The sequence below is a fragment of the Pipistrellus kuhlii genome, unplaced genomic scaffold (genome assembly GCF_014108245.1).
Source record: "Pipistrellus kuhlii isolate mPipKuh1 unplaced genomic scaffold, mPipKuh1.p scaffold_m20_p_2, whole genome shotgun sequence".
In the NCBI taxonomy this organism is placed as follows: Eukaryota; Metazoa; Chordata; class Mammalia; order Chiroptera; family Vespertilionidae; genus Pipistrellus; species Pipistrellus kuhlii.
Genome location: NW_023425515.1, coordinates 32,761,175 through 32,782,417, shown reverse-complemented (window position 1 = coordinate 32,782,417; position 21,243 = coordinate 32,761,175). Strand labels below are relative to the sequence as shown.

General features: G+C 38.8%; 1 protein-coding gene across 1 annotated transcript in view; it reads right to left on the bottom strand.

Moving 5' to 3' along the window:
- KCNMB2 (potassium calcium-activated channel subfamily M regulatory beta subunit 2) overlaps window positions 1–21,243 on the bottom strand; it is a 218,384-nt gene that overhangs the window by 30,358 nt on the left and 166,783 nt on the right. The window contains exon 2 of the mRNA XM_036447012.2: window positions 1,847–1,969. Coding sequence (XP_036302905.1) covers window positions 1,847–1,902 — 56 coding nt within the window. The 5' untranslated portion in view covers window positions 1,903–1,969. The remainder of the gene's footprint in view (window positions 1–1,846; window positions 1,970–21,243) is intronic.

Here is a 21,243-nt window from a genome sequence, read left to right as displayed (position 1 = left end):
ACAAAATCTCTGTCCTTCCATGCCATCACTGGGAGTGGACAGGTTTTTCCCCTTCTTTTTAAGGAAATGAGGAAATTACATATAAAAGATGGAACTTTGAAATGACACATGGAGTTTTAGTTGTGGAGTAAAGGTCTTACTGAAAGATGATTCAACTTACTTGGCTTGAAAACAAGTGAAAAACAACTTGATTAAGCATTGAGAAGCATGTGAAAATCTAGAGATGAACAGACAGTAAAATTCAGTTGATCTCTTGTATTATGATGTACACTGGAAGTTTTTTGAACTTTGTTCAAACACTAGTTGTCTTCTGGTCTGTAATTTTACTTTAACATCATATCATTATTTATTCCATAATGAAGATAGTATATTATAAAGCACTTGAAAAATGGAGAATTTGAAAAACATGTTTTTCCTTCCATTGGGGGCAGGGCCAGGCAGGGGTAGGGGCTGGAGGTTGGTTGGCTGACCCTGCCCCAACATCCCCCCACCCCTGCATCCAGGGTTCACTGGCCCAATGGGTGTTATAGCAACCAATTGTTACAGTGTTCTAGTCACTGGCTTTTTATATATATAGATATTTTGTGGCTGTAATCATTGTTTGTATGTAATTTTCCAACTTAATTTTTAGTTAGTATTATGACAAAATATTTTTAAGTGCTAAGTGTTATATTTATTACATTTTATGATTTATTTAACAGGGTTTCTATTGTGCGTATTAACATTGCTTCCCAATTTTTGCTGTAACATAATTATTGTGAAGGACAGTTTTGCTTCCGGAATTTTTCAAAGGCTTTTATCTGTATGAAAATGCCAATTTAAAAAAAATAAAAATAAAAGTACCAGTTCTCAAAACTACATTCCAGCAAATTTCTGCCAGGTCTTTCCTCTTGAGCCCAGCGCAATTCATCAATCCTGATTTCTCTCACAACCTGCAGGCAGGTGAGCTCTGCATAAGTTGCAAAAGATGGTAGAGGCAGTTTTGTTTAAAAGTTAGCATTACCAAACCCTAGTAATACTACAAGGTCAATGAGAAAGAGTGAGATCTTGCTGTAGCAACAAAGTCTAACCTATTCCGGCGCTCATTCCTCTATGAGACAAGCCATTATGTAGACTTAGTGAGAAAAAACAAACAAACATCAACAAAGAAAACCAAACCAAACCAAAACAAAAAAACATAAAAAAGAAAGAGAGAAGCATAAAAAAACATTTAAAACTGGCCAGAAAACTTTATGCATGCATTTACTCCCTAAATCCATATGGGAGGGCTGGAATAAGTATTTGTCACTTTATCTTATTAACACTGTTTTTGACCTTTAGTCTTTCTTCTTATTCCCCCATTTTTCCTTTACCCAGACTGTTTGTCAAGGAATTTGAGGGCTCAATGGACTTGTCCATCCTCTTTTTATCCTCTCTAGCTTTCCTTCCCCACCCTATGTCCAGTGTCTTAAAGAGTAGTTTTTATGAATTCAGTTTGGAAAGTACTGAGCATTGACTATGGGCCAGGTGCAGTGGTAGGTCCTGGACATTCAATGGAGAGTAAACAGAGTAAGGGCTGGTCAGAGGATGATGGAAGGTTCTGACGAATGGATATCTGAGGCAGAGATGGAGTTAGCCAAGTGATGAGTAGGTGTGCATGTGCATGTGTGAAGGGCATGTCTCAGAGGCAGGGCTTTGCAAAGCTATGTGGTGGGAGTGAGTGTGAGAAGTGCAAAGAGGAGGAAGACTGCAATGTCTGAAACCCCATTCCCTCAACTTAGAGCCCAGCCAACAGTAGCACGTGCAAAACACAACAGCTCAGCTGTCCATGCTTTCCCGGTGGCATCCTGTCTGGGTCGTCAGTTACCTTTTCTCATCGTGTCTGTAAGATGAAGAGGTCCGGCCGCTGGTCCATATAAACATCTTAGAGGATGTGGGTCCAGAGGCTCCTTTCCTTAGGGTAGAAGTACTGGGGGAATGATGGAAAGACCTAAAAGAGGTACACACTGAAGTTCAGTCCATTGCTTTATCTACAACAACCCACAGCTCTCAGTGGATGGACCTTTAAGACTGGGTTTCTGATGCTATGGAGCAGCAGGTATCAACCCTGGCTGCCCATGAAAGTCACCTGGGAGCTTTTTAAAAAACCACTGAAGCATGTGCTCTTCCCCAGAAATGTGCGTGCAATCTTTTGAAAGCTTCCCAGGTATTTCAAATGCATTGCTTTTGCTGGGGTTGAAAGTCACAGCCTTAGGGCAACACGTTTTTCCAATTGATATTAAGATCATATTGCCTCTAAAATGTCTCCTCCAAAATATAATTTTGGTATGATTTCACACTCTGTGGTACACTGTATATTTCCAAAATTTTGGTTCAGATTTGCATACTAACTTTTTGCTTCTTTTCTCTTCAAAATGTTTTTCTTAAAGCTGACAGATAGAAGATTTTTGGGACATAGTATCCTTTTTTTAAATGTGCTCTACTGTTGCCAAGCTGTGGGTTCATCCCCTTGCAGCTGAGAAAATCACAGCAGCAGTGGCAGCAGATACTGACTGGCTCCTAGAAGCCTGGCTTATGGGATCTAGAATCAAGATATCAGAGGAATGTCATGTTCTTTTGGCTACGAGGTGATTTAGGAATAAGTTCTTTCATCTCTAAGCATAGCACTAAAAATAGTTAGCTATTATTATTTATTTTCTACATAATAATCATCTAGGGCACATGTGTCAAACACAAGGCCCGTGGGCCAAATCCGTCCCACCAGGCCTTGCAATGTGGCCCGCACCGCACTGTCATCACTGCACTCCGCTGCGTTTCCATCACAATGACAGTTTATGACTGTTCAGTAAACCATTCGGCCCGCGATTTAGGCTGGATTTTAGATTTTGGCCCCTTCTCTGATTGAGTTCGACACCCCTAATCTAGGGAGTTAAAAACACAAAAAATCATAGAAATTGTAATCACATTTACAATTTAAAATTATATTTAACAAGAGGAAAAAAAGGAAGGGAGGTAGGAAGATGATTCCTTATGGTTTCTTTGTCACTCTTGGCTTTCTTTCTGGTTGAACACAATATTGATGGTAAGCCTGGCGATCCAAATAATATTAGCCACTATACATTGTATTAGCTACTAGATGTGATATGTGCACATATTATCTATACATATGTCATGAAATGTACATGCATGTACATTTACTTATATGACATACTTATATGATAAAAACCCTGCAAGCTATTATTTCCAGATTACAAATGACACCTCCAAGAGATTGAAAAGAGATGGAATCATTCTTCCAACCAATGTCCACTTGCCTCCAGTTCTTGTGCTCTCTAGGGAAAGACTCATTATGGTCTAGCCCAGTGATTCTTAAGCTGTCATGTGCATGCGAATGTCCTAGGGATCTACAATGTAGAATCTGATTCAGTGGGCCTGGGGTGGGGCCCAAAATGCTTCATTTCTAACAAGCTTTTGGGTAATGCTAATACCACTGGTCTGCAGACAACACTGAGCAGCAAGGGCTAAAGGTCAGTGCTTGGTTATAGGCCAGATTTTGCTACTAACTAGCTGTGTGGCTTTGAGAAACTCACTTAAACTTTTCTAGGGCTTAGTTGGTTTTAATCTGGAACATGAAATGTTGGAAACAGGTAACTTCTAAGATCTCTCCCTCAGCTCAAAAATTTTGTGATCCAGTAAGTTAAAGAATGAATCTATTGAATAAGTATATTGTAATTAATTGCATTGCCTACTTTCAGAAAGTAGATCTGGGAGTGGAGCTCCGTCTGTAACACTTGGGCCAGCATCAGAAGTAGAAAGAACAAAGACCATGGGAGGTGGTAGGGATTTGGTAACCAGTATGGACACAAGAAGTCATACTTCCACCCTTGCTATCCTAGGACAAATGGCAGGAATGAATGGGTGCCCTAAATAGTTTTAGAAAGATTTAAAAGTTAAATCTGCTAGATCTTCAATGACTTGGATCTGGTATATTTAAAGTTATTTATGTTGCCCTTTTAAAAATATTTAAAGCATATCAAAAGTATAATATTCTCAAGATCCATTCATGCTGTAGCGAATGACAATATTTCATATGTTTTATGGCTGAGTAGTATTCCATTGTATGAAAGATATAAAGAAGATGTGACATATCACATCCACAAGCACTTAGGTTGTTTCCATGGCCTGGTTATTGTAAATAATGCTGCAATGAACATAGGGGTCCATATATCTTTATGAATAAGTGTCTTCATATTTTTCAAGTGTATATCACAAAGAGAAATTGCTGGATCATTTGGTAGTTCTTCATGATTTTACTTTGTGAAATACAAAACAAAAAGTAACAAACTAACAAAACAAACAAAAACAAACTTACAGATACAGACATCAGAATGCTGTTTATCAGAGGGGAAGAGGTGTCAGGGGATGGTGAAGTGAGTAAAGGGGGTCAAATATATGTTGATGGGAGGAAACGAGACTTCAAGTCATGAGCATGCCATGAAATACATAGATGTCGAATTGTAATGTTGTACTTTTAAAATTTATAGAGTGTAATTAATCAATGTTACCCCAACCATTTAATTAAAAAAAAAACACCAAAACAACAACAACACATAGACTAGAGATTAAATGCATTAGTATTAAAACCCATCATCCTTTAGGAAAGAAGAATGATTTTAATCTAAGTTGAATAAACTGCTTCATAAAAATGAGGTTTGGCTTAAACTTTCTAGAAGTTATTTCAACATTTCTGATCACTTTAATCACCTCTCCAATGGTTAATGATGTTGAATAGACAAAGAAAAGTGGTACAATCTGAGTCAAGGTAAAGCAAACAATGGCTGAGTTCCTGGCCTGTTACTGGTTATTAGCCTGTATGTAATGGACAAACCACATGTATTACAAATGCTTTGAAGTCATTCCAAGTGAAAGGGGCTGCAGTGATTTCAAAACACTTAGGTGACTTCAGACTGCATTGCTCCTTTGTGCTGTTGCTCTAAGATGATTAAGAAAGGGGAGATGAAAGATATATTTATTCTAAGGAACTGTCTAAAACTGGTTGAAAAGACCTTATTGACTCCTCAGGTTATTCCAATAAGTGGATTTGAGTATCTTTACCCGTTTTTTTTTTTGTCTTCTTTTTTCCATAAAGATTCAGTTATTTAAAACCTGCTAAGTTTGTTGTTAATTAAAAGGGAAGGGAGTAACCGCCTTAAGGACAACAGTGTAAAGGTTCTGTGCAGGTTGAAAACAATTTCCAGGCTTCAAAGAAAGACTCAGATTATTTAATGAAGCTGGTTAGGCGGTTCTCAGCTCAAAGGCAGCCCTCCTGAACTCCTCACATAATTACCTTAGTTCTGCTCACTGTCTAAGACAAGCAACATTTCTTTTGAATTGTGATGAGGAAAGTTATACAGAGACAAGAAAGCACTTTATTAAACTTTGCCGTTTGGAGTCCTACCATGAAACAGAGATCTGTGTTGGTGGCTGCACGGGGCTGCGGGCAGGGGGCGAAAACCTGGTCCAATTCCATTGTTAAATGACATAGGAACTGAAGAGAATCGGGCAGAGCCACGTCTATATGCAGATGAGTGTGATCTGAAACCCAGCAGTCCTAAATCGGGGAGTCAGTGAGACTGGAACAGTATCTTGGCCTCAGGAATTTACAAGGGGGCCTTTCCCATTTCCAACACACACATTGTGGGTTTCCGTCTCACTAACTCAGGCCACACGTTTCCTCTGCCTCCCATCCCTGCCAGTGAGGGACTTTCTCCATTGTTTGTTTTATTTTTTTCATATTAAAAAATATATATATTTTATTGATTTTGTACAGAGAGGAAGGGAGAGAGAGATAGAGAGTTAGAGACATCGATGAGAGAGAGTCATCGATCAGTTGCCTCTTGCACACCCCCTACTGGGGATGTGCCCGCAACCAAGGTACATGCCCTTGACCAGAATCGAACCCGGGTCCCTTCAGTCCCCAAGCCGATGCTCTATCCATTGAGCTAAACCGGTTTCGGCTATTTTTTTCATATTTTTTATTAAGGTTTTATACGTGTACATATCTTACCATCCCCTCAATCCCATTTAGGCCCTCACCCCCCCCCCCCCCCCCCCAAAGTTTTACACCCATTGGTTATGCTTATTTGCATGCATACAAGTCCTTCGGTTGATCTCTTATCTTTCCCATATCTCCGTACCCTCCCCGCTGTAAGTTGGCAGTCTGTTGCTTTACTGTCTCTGTATCTATCTATTTGTTCATCAGTTTATAATTTTCTTTATTATCCTTAAATGAGTGAGATCATGTGGTGTTTTTCTTTCATTGACTGGCTTATTTGACCTAGTGATCCCACTCCTAGGAATATATCCTAAGAAACTATAAACACCAACCAGAAAGGATATATGCACCCCTATGTTCATAGCAGCACAATTTACAATAGCTAAGATTTGGAAACAGCCTAGGTGCCCATCAGCAGATGAGTGGATCAGAAAACTATGGTACATCTACACAATGGAATACTATGCTGCCGTAAAAAGAAGGACTTTCTCCATTTTGAAGGCCATCTCAGATGTCACCTTTTCCGATAGGCCTTATCTGGCCCACATGGGCAGCTTCCTCGGCTCTGCTCCCCATTCCTGGTACTCACCTCTATTGGAGCAAGGCACAACTTATCCTGCCTCCCCTGCCAGGCCAGGGGCACTCAGGGCAGGGCTCTGGCTTATGATCCTTTACGGCACAATATAGGGCACACAGTGACACACTGGTTGTGTTCTCTGCCTTGACTATTTAAGTGTCTACTGGAAGCATGACCATGGGTACTGGTCCAGGCGACCTGCGTGGGGGTCACTATTGCAGGGTGCAGCCCACAGCTCCTTTTGGATTCTTCCCTTAGCTTGGGATGTCCCTTCTCCTTCCATCCCCCACCGCCTCTCTTCCCTTGATGGTCCTCCTCTCTCGGTCTCATTCATTGACTTGGACAGAAGACTTCTATTTCTCACTGAATTATCACCCAGTAAGGTTTTCTTTAGAGAGGGCAGCACGGCTAATGGACAGATGAGCAGGAGGTCCCCAGGTGCCAGTTTGTTTGCTCACATCTTGCATCACCCCCTACCAGTTATGAGACTTGGGACAAGTTGATTTAGCATCTTCGTGTCTTAGATTCTGCAGTTGTACAAGTGGGAACAATAATACTTGCCTTTCTGGTACAAACTAAGCATTAGTTTATTAATTTTCCTCCTGTTATTAATTTTAAAAGCAAACATAATTGGATTTTATTTTTTGTAAAAAAATCCAATTAAGTTGTTTTGTACATGTACATAGAGACTATTGATTCACCCTACCCTCCCATGGATCAGTGGCACTCAATAGAGAAAACACAGTTTTCTGAGGTATTGAAATAATAAAGCTGAAATACTTCCTCATTCACATTCAGTTAATACCCATCCTGAGCAACAGAAGCATAAAGAAGGTGCCTCTGAATCCTGGACACACAGTAGAATCACATGAGGAAACATATAAAGAAAGCTGGTACCTGAATCTCAAGCCAGACCTAGGAGAAACTTCAGGGGTTATCATTTTAAAAAAGTTGTCCTGGGAATTCTGCCATGCAGCCAAGGTGAGAAACTGTTACAAACTCTTAGGCTCTGACTTAATTAAGGTGAATTATTAAAATTTAAGTACAGTTGGTATACATAATTACATTAGTTTCAAGTGTACAATAGAATGATTTGACATTTTTTATACCTTACAATGGTAATCACCCCACTACTTCTAATAACCATCTGTCACTGTGAAAATTTATCACAGTATTATTTACTATATTCCCTTCACCTTTTATCCTACCTCCACCCCCTCCTCTCTGGCAACCATACCTTTGGTGGATGAGTTTCTATGAGTCTGTTTTTGTTTTGTTAGATTACACAGTATATTGGTTATTAGCTTGAAATTATACAGCATTTGTCTTTTTCTGCCTTACTTACTTCACTTAGCACAACACCCTCGATCCACCCATATTGTCACAAATGGCAAGATTTCACTATTTTTGTGGTTGTGTAGTATTCTATTATATCAATAGTATATACATATATACTATATGTATATTGCATCTTCTTTACCTAGTCATCTATCAATGGTCACCTAAGTTGCTTCCATATCTTGGTTATTGTAAATTACACATTTTGACTATTGGTACATATCTTTTTGAATTAGTGTTTTTGTTTTCTTTTCAGAAACACCCCAAAGTGGAATTGCTGGGTTATATGGTACTTCCATTTTTAGTTTTTGGAGAAAGTTCCATACCGTTTTCTATAAGTGGCTGCACCAATTTGCAGTCTCACCAACAGTGGGCAAAGGTTTTCCTGTTCTCCACATCCTTGCCAAAAAATCACAAATAAGTTAAATTTTATGGAGATTCCCCTGGCTCTAGAAGCTTTGGGTGGAGGGTAACTGCTCCAGCGAGCCACTCTGCAGTGGCTCTTCTCTACCCACCGGTGCCGAGGCCTTGCGGGGACAGTGGCAAGGGCAAGGGGGTCACACGGCAGGAAAGAGCAAAGTGGATCCATTTTCTGGTGTCAGTGGCCTTGAGCTATGCACATGGGATACTCTTAATGCACTCTGCTTTATTATATGGCAAGCAGGAGCCAGAGGAACCATTTAACACATAATTACATGCCTAATCTTGCGTAAAATGGTAATTCTAATGACATCACAGCAGCAACTTAAAAGGTCACTCAAAACAGAAATTTAGGAATGCTTCTACTGCGTGGGGCTTCATCTTCAAGGATGGCATATTACACGTTCTCCACAGGAATTGAGTTGTTTTGGCTTCAGGGCCTTTGGAGGAAGAAGGAAAATGTATGGTGATAATTTTAGACCTAGTGATTTAATTTAGAAAACACTGGTACTTTTTATTAAGGGCAGCTTAAAATGTTTCCTTCCAAAATGAATTACAGCACCTGTCTTTAATGAATCCATTTGGGTATATGCTTGACAATATTTATTATGTGCCAGGCACTGTATTGAGTATTGCAGACATCAAACTACCTATTTCTGTTTCTGAGGAATATAATCCATGCTGGGTCAGAAAAATACATTGATTTTTGCACTATATCAGAACTATCCTTTTTATTTATTATTTTTTAAAAATATACTTTTATTGATTTCAGAGAAGGGAGAGAGAGAGAGAGAGAGAGAGAGAGAGAGAGAGAGAGAGAGAGAGAGAGAGAGAGAGAGAGAGAGAGAGAGAGAGAGAGAAATATCAATGATGACAGAGAATCATTGATTGGCTGCCTCCTATTTGCTCCACACTGGGTATTGAGCCCACAACCCAGGCATATGCCCTGACTGGGAATCGAACTGTGACCCCCTGGTTCATAGGTTGACACTCAACCACTAAGCAATGCTGGCCAGGCCAGAATTGCAATTTTTAAAGGTGCTATAGTTACTGTTCTCTCCTCATCTCACTTAACCTCTCAGCTTTGATATCAGTGTCATTGGTCATTTTCTTCTTCTAAAAGTGACTTACAGGACTTTCTTTTTCACTCTCTAGCTGTTACTTCTATTTCTTTGTTCCTATTTCTCTACCCACCCCTTACATGTTAGTGTCATTTGGGGGACTAGCAAGTACTCCTGAATAATTTCTTGACAATGCCTCTGAACAGAAATGGAAATGGCCTTTCTTATGCAGATTGATGCCTGGAAGATTGATTGAACAGCTTTAGTTGCTGCCTAGTTGTAGGGATAGAGAAGTGTATTTATGAAAACCATGGCCTCTTTGAGAAGAATCAAATACGAGAGGATGGGTTCTCTACATGTTTATCACAGGCTGCTTTTCAATAGCTGGGTCTACCATGTATGGATTCTTCTGGTTAGAGATGGGTGTGGGAATCACCATGACCTCTGTCATGTACGTGGGACAGTCATTGATGTAGTTGTGGTGTGTTTGACTTCCGCTTTAGGAGATCACAGCTCAAGTAAAATAATGGACCCGGGCTTCTAATCTTTACTCTGTCACTGAAAAATCATCTTACTGCAGGCAAAGCACTCCTTTTTTTCCTCCTCAATGTTGCCACATGTGAAAGAATAACTGTGCATTTACTGCTATTCTTTTAGTTAATTCAGCATTAGTTCTGCATTCAACAAGTATTTGTTGAATGTGTGACTATGTAACTGGTAATGAGCCTGGGTATTGGGATATATTGGTGAACACAATGGGCATGACCCTTCTCTTATGGAACTTACAGTCTAGAGGAGGAGACAGACTGGTCAGATAAGTATGGATCAGGGTCTTTGACATAAGGTTGTCATGCATGTGCCTGAAATAAAATACATATTGCATCACTTCTATAGTCATAACAGCTATCAGAAATGATTATCTCATGACTTAGTCTAAAGAACTTTCAAGTTACTTTCAGGTTGAAATCTCAGCTCAATATATTGTTAAACTTCCCTGACACTCATTTTGCTCATCAAGGAAATCAGGGTAATAACATATCATGAAGAACTGCCATGCCAATGATTTGAAATAAGCACTCAGTAAATGTTAGTGTTTTTCATTTGCAGGAAATAGTAGAAAAATTTTCCCTAAATTGGCCATAACAATACATCAAGTCCTTCTGTTTTTTTTAAATTTTTATTTTAAAAGTTATATGAATAAATGGAGAACACATTTTTACATAGTTTTAATTAGTCTACTATTTCATGTTCACACCTTAATGAGCTTTTCAAATTGATAATCACAACTGATGTCTGGTTTGATTTCTTCTATGCTGCATATTTAAAGCCAGTTTAATTGTTAAACATTCATGCTACTGAGAATCATGCAGACACAGCTGGCATGAGAAAACCTGCTCATAATTCATGTATACTTCCTACATTGGTATGAACAACAGGTTATATGGATACCATTCATCTCTTCTCAGCAAATGTGGCTTAATGCTGGCTTCTAGGGGGAAATCTAGGGAGGTAAACTATAATAAAAACTTTTTATAGAGAAGAACTAGAAATGACAATAAAGATATAAGGTACTTCTCCAGACCTCTATAAATACTGCATTTATATGCCTTGCTTTATTTAATTCTGACAGTAACCCTAGGGGAGTTTCTCTCTACTTACCAGAAGAGGAAACTGATATTCAGAAAGTAAGTAAATTGTCTGAGGTCACATAGCTATTAAGTTGTAAAGTCAGAATTTCAGCCAAAACCAGTTTGGCTCAGTGGATAGAGCATCGGCCTGCAGACGGAAAGGTTCCAGGTTTGACTCCAGTCAATGGCAAGTACCTTGGTTGCAGGCACATCCCCAGTAGGGGGTGTGCAAGAGGCAGCTGATCAATGTTTCTCTCTTGTTGATGTTTCTAACTCTCTATCCCTCCCTCTACCTCTCTGTAAAAAAATCAATAAAATAAAAAAATAAAAAGGAATTTCAATACAGGCGTGTCCAACTCCAAAACCTATACTCTCTCAACCTGTACATTTTTGCTAGGCAAACCAAGTACCAAAATCCATATCAAATACCTAATAGGTACTAAATGATGGTAGCAACATTGACTTTTTCTTCATTGAGTACTATATCCTTTGCCACATCAAACTTACAGAGAGAGGGTGGGGGTTGGTAAAAGAATATGGTAGGAGTGAGAAAAAGGCAAGAAAGTAAAGCATAGAAAGACAAGTGAACCCCAACTCTGGCTTTGCTTCTTATTACCTGTGTTACACTGGCAAACTTCTAATACTTTTCCACCTGTTTTCTATAAAATGAAGTTGATAATAATAGTACATTCCTCATAGAGTTTTTGTGAAGGCTGAATTATTATGGGTGGTGTGTTTTATGATGTTTAATGAAATAATCCTATATAATAAAAGGCTAATATGCAAACTGACCAAATGGTGGAATAACTGGTCACTATGACCCGCACTGACCACAAGGGGGCAGACACTTAATGCAGGAGCTGCCCCTACAGGGGGAGCGCCACTCAGCCAGAACACAGGCTCATGGCTGGTGAGTGCAGCTGCAGTGGCAGGAGCCTCTCCTGCCTCCGTGGCAGTGCTAAGGATGTCCAACTGCAGGCTTAGGCCCACTCCCCACAGTAAGACATCCTCTGAGGGCTCCCGGACTGCAATAGGGTACAGGCCGGGGTGAGGGACCCCTTGAGAGCATGAATTTCATGCACCGGGCCTCTAGTCATTTATATTATATTAGTACACAGTGTATGTAATATGAATATATGCAAATTTAATATATGTATCCATATTAATATATAAATACATATGAAAGTATGTAAACATGTGAGTTAATATATGAAAAGTGCAACATGAGAAGAATTAAGTATATGCTATTATTATGACCATTTGAAAAAGGGTAAAATATATATTAGATTTAAAGATAATAGAATCTGTGTAGAAGTTCATACAATTAAATGCATTCAGTAGACATTCATAAATGAGATCTTTAATTCTTCATGGAAAGAGGAGTAGAGACAAGATTAAGCCAAGGACACAGTAATGCTCTGCTTCAGACTAGTCTGTAACCGGGCCCTTTTGCCTTCTGGCTATTTATTCCTCATATGTAACACGAGAGAATGAAAAGACTGGAGTGCAAGGTTCCTTTTGTCTAAAATGTTTTATTTTGTTCTGCTTTAGAAAATTGCAATCAAGGGCTATTCCTATGACTTATTTGACTTCTAATTTGTCTTAGGTTAAATGTGATTTATTTCTGTTTTGCATTCTGTTGATTTCTTAAATGAAGCATTGAGTAATGCTCATGGGAACTAATAAAGCAGAGGGAGGAAAGAGTAAGGACCAAATGGGAAGGCAACATGAAAATGCCTGCCAACGATCCCTAGAAAGCATTTCTATGGACCAAGCCATTGCTATGGAGCTGGACATCTTGAGCACAAACCTTGTCTGGCTGTGAGGAGTCCAACAGGCTCTTCTGCCCAATTCCTCCCACCCTAAACTGTCTCCCCACACAGCCCCATCTCTAGCCGAGTTTTAAACCCACTGCTCTTTCTCAGATAGGATTTGTGAGGGTGGAAATTTTGGCTGCTATTGCAGATAGCGAGGGAGATATTTTGTCAGCAAAGAAATATGGTTCATATGTCCTGGTCTGTCCACTGTAATGGTCATTGGGTGAATTATAATTAAATTTATCCATAGCCTCTCCCAATAGGCATTTGAACTGACTATTAATATGTGTACATTTCTACTCCTGGAGGAAATCAGCAATACTAACTCAGTGTTCTCAGCATCAAATTGAATAGTCCAGCCCCTTCTCCTTCCCACCCAACAGTCAAAGATTTACTTATTTATCCATGTGTTTTATCACTAAGGGGAATAGTGGCATTAAACCATGAGAATAGAAAGCAGAGAACACTGACTTGCAGCTCCATTTCTGCCCTTTTGCTAATAATATTACATTGGATGCAAGCTAATTAACTTTCTCTCTCTCTCTCTCTCTCTCTCTCTCTCTCTCTCTCTCTGTGTGTGTGTGTGTGTGTCTCCTTATCTATAAAAGTGGGGATATTAATGTAATCTTTGACACTTGTTGTGATGATTAATTTAAATAATGAATCTGACATTATTGGTAACTATTTGTTTATATATAGCTATTTATATGTATATAAATAACTTTACTATATCTTAATATAGTAATATGTCAAATTAAGACCATTATCTCAACAAAAGGGATTTGAGACAGAATTCATGGAAATCATTGACTACTAACATTTTAAATCTGGAAGCATTATGAGAAGTCTAGGCCATATGCCAGTATTGAGACTTAATATTTTTGGTTTTCTTGGATTGATGAAAATACAATATGTATCAGTTTAAAATGAAGTGAGGAAGCTGAGAAACAAAGAAATGGGCCCTCTTCTTTAACTCATTTTTGCCATACTGCTTTCAAAACATGTCAATGAATGAAATAAACACGTTAAGCAAATTGCAGAGAAAAATGATCGTTGTTTCTTTCAAGGTTCTTCTTTAAGAAACAAGGAAATGCAGGTGCAATATTCAGGGATAGCTGCACTCCGAGGACACTGGCTAGACACCATCAATCACGGGGCCATGGAGAGTGTTTCAGATGCTGTGGTATAGCCACGATCTAGAGTTTACACAGCTCTAGGAAACAGGTTGACTGAGGGAAACTAAATGACAAATCAACCTAAGCTGGTGTTAGTGACATACATATGCTTCATAGAATTTACCAAAAATAATCAATTCATATGAACACCTATTTACTGTTCATAGATAGGTTAAGTCCTTGGTCATCTGAGACTCGAAAGATGCTTAGAAGTTATTCTACCCTCTATCTGATGCTTTGAGTCCTTTAGAATACTCCAAACAAGGAGTTTTGCAGCTCTTGATTAAACAACTCTAGTGGTGTGGGAATTCACTTTCTCTGGAGACCACTTGCAGAATACTTGTATTTCATGGAAAATGTTTCCATATGCTGAACTGGAATCTGTTCTACTAGAGTTCTACTATTGTTCCTGGTTCATTCCTCTGGATTGCTTTTTAATATCCTATAATAGCTGTAATATCCTGCCTACACTTCTTCACTATGAACTGTATGTTATCTAACTGTTCTTCACACAACATGTTCTGTTTTTCTTATTTTAGTCACCTCCTCAGGATATTTTTCCATTGGTTAATGTCTCTCCTAAAGTATCATGGGCATGCTATTACTAACATTTATTTATTAGTGCTGTATATAGTTTAATTAATTTAGTTGCCACAAAACCTCTATAAAGACAGGTGCTCTTAACATTAGTGTCTTACTGGAGAGGGAACTATGGACATAAAGTACTTGCCAAAAGTTACAGAGCTGGTAGGTGAAGGAGCTAGGACACATATATGGTGCCTACATTCAGAATCTACACCTTTAAACACTGTACAATGCTATTTTTCTGAATATAGCTTTTCTAGTGTCATCTGATTGTTGAGGATGGCAACACTATCACCTTTTTCTACTTTTGTTTCTTGAGAACATGTTAACATTCCTGGCTGGTATGATTGATTATGACGTACAGGGAATTGAAAATTAAGAGTCAAATCTTGAAATTCCACTGGTCTTGCAAAGACCATATAGAGGTCCTGGGATTTATCTTGAAGATGATGAAATCTTATTATGCATTTCATTTTTTCCTTAATTTTGAAATTCATTACACATTTTTAAAGCAAGGAACCAAGCCACATGATGACATTTACATATTTGAAAGTATTATTGATAAATTAGAGCAGGATGAAATGATAAGCAGAATGAGATGATAATAGCACTAATTCAAGTAAGATCTGAAAGAAGTGTAGATGCCTAAATAAATAAATAAAATAAAATAAAATAAAATAAAATAAAATAAAATAAAGAGATCCAAACAGTATTTGGAAGGGGTGAGGTTAGGACTTGGTGACATTGAATTAAAGATGTAAAAGGTGATGGAAAGAAGATTTTATTAAAAAATTTTAAAAATTTTCACCTGATAATATTTTTCATTGCTTTTTAGTAAGAGTGAAAGAGAGGCATGAGAAAAGAGAGAGAGAGAGAGAGAGAGAGAGAGAGAGAGAGAGAGAGAGAGAGAGAGAGAGAGAGATTGATATGAAAAAGACAAAGATTGGTTGCCTCTGGCGTGTGCCCCTACCAGGGCCTAGGATGGAATGTGCAACCTGTGTACATGCCCTTGACTGATAATTGAACCAGAGACCCCTTAGTGCATGGGCTGACCCTCTAACCACTGAGAATACTGCCCAAGGAGGAAAGAGGGTTTTAAAAGGAAATCTATGTTTCTCCTTTGGAATTCTGTGGATGGGTGGCCATCATTAACAGCAGTGGGGAATATAGTAAGAGGAATGGTACTTTGGGGCAGGGTGGGTTGTTGGAGCTGCATGGGAAGGTGCAGAGTGGCTGGGAGAGCTAAAGAAAATGCCAAATAAAATGTCCAGGGAGGAGGGCTGCAGGCAGTGGACAGTACAGGGACTCCGAAAGAGGGTCCAGATGTTGACAGCAAGCTGCAGTTTGGCTTTTGTTCTTAGGAGCCCCCAAGGATAAAGTCCCTGAGCTGCCCTTGATGTCCTATGTCAAAACTCCAGCCAAATGATTCTAATTTTCTTTACAGCAATGTCAGTTGTAAATGAATTTGTATTTACATAAGGAATAACATGTTTGACAAGAACCATATTCATCATTTCAAAATGTTCCCCACATTTTGCAGGGTGACCATTTGGTACAAATGGTATGTCTAATGATGGTGATTATTTCTCAAGGAAAAGAATTCCTATTTTAAGAATCTAATGTTTTTAGTGTGAAAATTGGTTTCCATAAAATAAGAGCTAAAGGGGTATATTATCTAGACTGTAAGTATTAGATCATTCCTTCTCAAAACCCTCTCTACTATTCTCCTTTTCTTTATCATTTAAACAGTTTCTGATTTATTGATGCATTCATTTATATATTAATTTGTTAGAAACAAATGAGATATCAGATACCATAATAGATGTGAGGAATTAATTTCATATTTTTGGCCAGTATGAGGCATATGGGAAGTCTTAAAAGAAATCAAGTGCTTAAGCACAATAATGATCTTGGTGAATTGGCAACAAATAGTAATTGGTGAACTGCTGACCATGAGTAATAGCTTGCTCATTCTTGTGTGAATCACATATTAGTTCTCGACCCGGAAAAGTCAAAGGTACTATGATATGTCTCTGAAGTTTGGATGCATTTATTTATGGAACTGGGATACAAATATCCGATGGCATAGAGACAAGTGAACCTGGTTCAGAAAGCAGTTCTATACCTTCAATTGTATGAGGCATTCTGTGAGGTGTGTTGCCCTCTGCAAGTTGAAATTTTTTGCTACCTTTCATAAGATCTTTCACTCAAAATTAAGGTCAAAGAAACAAGGAAAATACTGAGATGTTAGATAGAAGAAACACATAATATTTGCCCTTTAAAATTTCCCTAAGTTTTAAAATGACATAAATGGTGGATATAGTTTGGAGCCATTATCCCTGCTGTCCTTTCATTTTGGTTATATCCTCAATGACAGTGGGGCAGAGAAGGATGGCAAGTTGTCCCAAACTTGAATGGAGAAAAAAAGTTTCCATACTTGTAGAAGTAGTTTTTGGCAAGCCAGTCACTCTTGTCTCTATTCCAGTCCAGAGCTGGTTCTTCTAAGTGTGTGTTTCTCCCACTGTTGGTGACACAGGTCTGGTCTGCTGTCCCCCCCCCCCCCCCCCCCCCCCCCCCCGCCACACACACACAAACACACACACTCTGGAATGTGAATGAGAGCTGCAGGCTTACAGTCCCACCGTGGCCAGAACTCCTCTCTGTGTAACTTCTCACAGAACTATTGTCTCAGACCATGCCTTTCCTTTTCTAGGCTCGCTGTATCTAACCAATTTCTCAAGACCATGGAATGGAAGGGGATCTATGGGATAGGGGCTGGGCCATTATTATGGACTGAATGTTTGTGTCCCTCTAAAATTCATAAGTTGAAATACCAACCTCCAAGGTGCTGGTTTTAGTAGGTGAAACCTTTTGGAAGTGAGTAGATCATGAGGTGGAGCCCTCATAAATAAAATTAGTCCTTATAAAAAAGATTCAAGCGAGCTCCCTCCTCTTGATTTTGGACTTCCCAGTATCCAGAACTATGAAAAACAAATTCCTGTTGTTTATGAGCCACCCAGCCTGTGGTGTTCTATTATAGCAGCCTGAATGGGCACATGTAGTATATATTCTATGGATCTGTTTTTTCTCCTGCTTATCCTTATTTGTTTTACTGGATAAGTTCCCAAGACTTGGTCTGTAAAATCGTGTAGCAATGAAAAGTAGGGCTGTAAAATAAGCAGAAAACCCTGGCTGATGTTTTTGAATAGGGACACACTGAGCATCTGCTCTGTGTTGGAAATGAAGAGGTAATAGCTTTCTGTCTATTAAAGAAAATCAATTAATCGGGACCGCCTATCTTCATGGTGTTTGACAATTTCTTTAGTAGGGAAAGAAGCAGTGTCATAAACTAGGAAGGATGTGCCTGGTGAATTTCTAGAGTTCCCAAAAGGGGTATTGAGCTGGGGTCTGGGTTAATGGGAAGATTGAGGAGGAAGAGGCAGTGAGCATGTGTATTTCCAAGACATGCATATTCTCCTCACTGCATTCCAGCAATGCTTGTGTTCTGAGTGTGTGACTGTCTTTGTTCTGTTAAAATAAATCTGGCTAAACAAAGGGGCACTACCTATTTGATTCTTCTGGGCTCATGTTCAAAAAGGGGTGAAAAAGCAAAGTTAGATTATTAAGCGCTTACTGCTATGAAGAAGAAATCACCCATGAAAATATATGTAGGTCATACTGATTAGGAAGAAAGCAGTAAGAGAGAGTAAATTGCCAGAGAATATAAATAGGCAATAAAATATGTTCACTAAGTATGAAGACTGGAAATCAGGAATCTCTAAGCCTTGAGCAAAGGGAGAAGAGAGGGACTAGGGGTCTTTTCTTCCTGCTCTTATTCCTAACTCAGAAGAGCAGTTATTTCTGCTTGATCTGGAAGCCTGCCCAGGGCCCTGATATGCCCTGCCTATGCCAGGTTTCCCTTTTAAAGGAGAGACTAGGTAAGGAAATCAGCACAATAGTGGGTAGTTTCTCTGTCTGAAACTGTCAAAAGAGCACAGACCTTTGAAGTCCTTGAAATTAGAGAGGCAAGTGGTGTGGCCACCACTGGCTTTGAGTTCCAGAGAAACCATTAGATGAGTTCAGGTCAGACTAACTGCCTGATTGGGTGTAAGTGATGATAACCGAGGACCAAACTAAGCTATCATACATGAAAAGTGATTACTACTAGTTTGGTGAGACACCTAACTACATCTGTGTGCTCTAGTTCTCAAATCAGTCATTTTCAACAAGTATTTATTGAGCATCTGCTATATGCAAGGCATTGTTATCTACATAAGGAAATTTAGCAGAGGTAAAATAGATCCTTATAAAACTGTAAATTAAATTACATGATCTTGTTAATCTAGACTATTTTTGACCTATCCAAATGGCTATTTCTTGTGGTTAAACCTAATACTTCCAAAAGAGAATAGAACAATAAAGATAAATGAGACTATTCACCTATCATGTCCGTGGTGATAAAAGTGCCTTGGAGAATGTTACATAGGGTAAGGCATGGGGATGCTTTGGGAGGAGGAGCAGTAAGGGAAGCCTCATTGATGAACTGACATTTTGGTGAAGAGTTGAGGTGGAAAAGGATTTAGCCATTGGGAAGGAAATAAGGTATTTCATATTCAAGGCAGGAGAATAACCATTATAAAGAGGCGAAGGTGATCATGTACCTACTGTTTCTGAGGAACAGCTAGAAGGTAAGTGCGAATGTAGCAGAGTTAGGTGGAAGTGATTAGTGGTGAGTTAGAATGTTAGGAGGAAGCCAGACCATTAAGGTGCTACTAAACAAGGCTTGTCTTCTGCTCTGAGTGAAATGGGAAGTCATGGAAGGACTTTGATCAACGTAGATTATACTGGGGCCACTCTGGCTGATGTGTTGATAATAGACCGTGGAGAGCAAGGGGGGAAGCAGGGAGTCCTATTTTGAAGTTGTACAAAAGGTCAAGACAAGAGATGATGGACTTGTGGAGCAATATAATTTTCTTATGCAGATAACAATAGCAGTGGAGGTGCTGAATATATTTTGAAGGTAGAGCAGACTGGATTGGCTGAGTGTTGATTACAGAGTATGTGAGAAAAAGAGGAGGCTAGGATGATTCTAAGATTAACATATGACTTTTGCTATTCTCAGGTGAACACAGAAAAATTTTCAAGCCAACACATAATTATAATTTAATGATTATGAATATTCTTAAAATCTCTGGATTGTGTGCAATTGCTTTTCCCCAAGAGTAAGTGTCTATTGGACTTATCCTGTGTTTACAGACATCTCTGTTTATTTACTCAAAGAGTAATCCTGGTTACCAGCAAGACATAAAGGCTAAGAGCCTCACAGATCTGGGTTCTGACCACCACTTAGCAATGGTGTGAAGATCTTTCCTGGAAGCCTCAGCTACCTTGGTTAGATGATGCTAATAAAACCTACTTGGATAGGTGGCTGTGGTTAAGTGAGATAATGCATGTAAAGTGTCCAGCAATAAATATTTTATGTAATGTCTGGTAATAAACTGTGTGTGGACACCATCAGAGTGCTTGATAACCCTCTGCAACACTTTCACGTATTTTTATCTTATTTTAACCTGTGGAGCTTTTATACTGAGAACCATTTTGTGGTGTTTTTTTTTTTTTAATGTTGGTAAAAATAATAATTTGTATCAAAATCTTTACTAAAGTTTTAGAACACTTATAAGGTTACTAAGTAAAAACTGTGCCAGGCCCCAGCAGGTTCCTGGCCCCTGCACACTACCTCTAGCTCTCTGCCTTCACACCCCTCCTGAGGTACCCTCTCCTGAACAGAACCTGGCCCTCAATATCAAGATAAGTAACCTTGATGCTTTCGTCTCTTGTATTTCTAAGTTACTAAAGTTAGATTTCTGCCTTGATTGCTATCACCAAATTTTTATAGTTGTAACCTAAATATTATCTTCTGATCCTGTCTGAGAAGTAGGGACCTGACTTCTCTAGGCACAACCTCTCTCAGAGCCTGGAGCTTGGTTCTTGAATATCTCCCTGATGACCAGGACCCTATGACTATGGTAACTATAGGAGTTAGTGCTTAACCTGAAATGCCTGGAAGGGGGAAGTATTCATAATTTCGCAGGGATAACCCTGTCTAGAACTACATAACCATATGTCTGCATTTGCATCGGACAGTCCAGTTTTTGGCTCTTGTTCCAGCCTCCAATTGCTACTTCCTTGCACTCTCAAATTGTCCTGGTTTGGACAATAAATTACATTGCCTGTCTACTGAGTTCTGTACAGATACTTTTCTGTTAAATGCTAACTCTGTCAGAGACTGAATTCCTGCATAATACATAGATCTGTTTCTAAATTATACTCTTGTCCATTATATAGTTTATTTATTCTGGCATCAATAAAGTTTTGATTGCTATACCTTTATAATACATTTTAATAGATGAGAGAAATAGACATCATTTTATTTTCCCATCAAATTTTTTTGGCTATTCTTTGGTATTTATTCTTTCAGATGAACTTTAGAAACAGCTTATCAAATTTGTGTTTTAAAAATCTTAGGATTTTTATTGGAATTTCTTTGAACTTTTGGATAAATTAAGGGAGAGTTAACATTTTTACCAAATCAAGTATTTTTATACTTT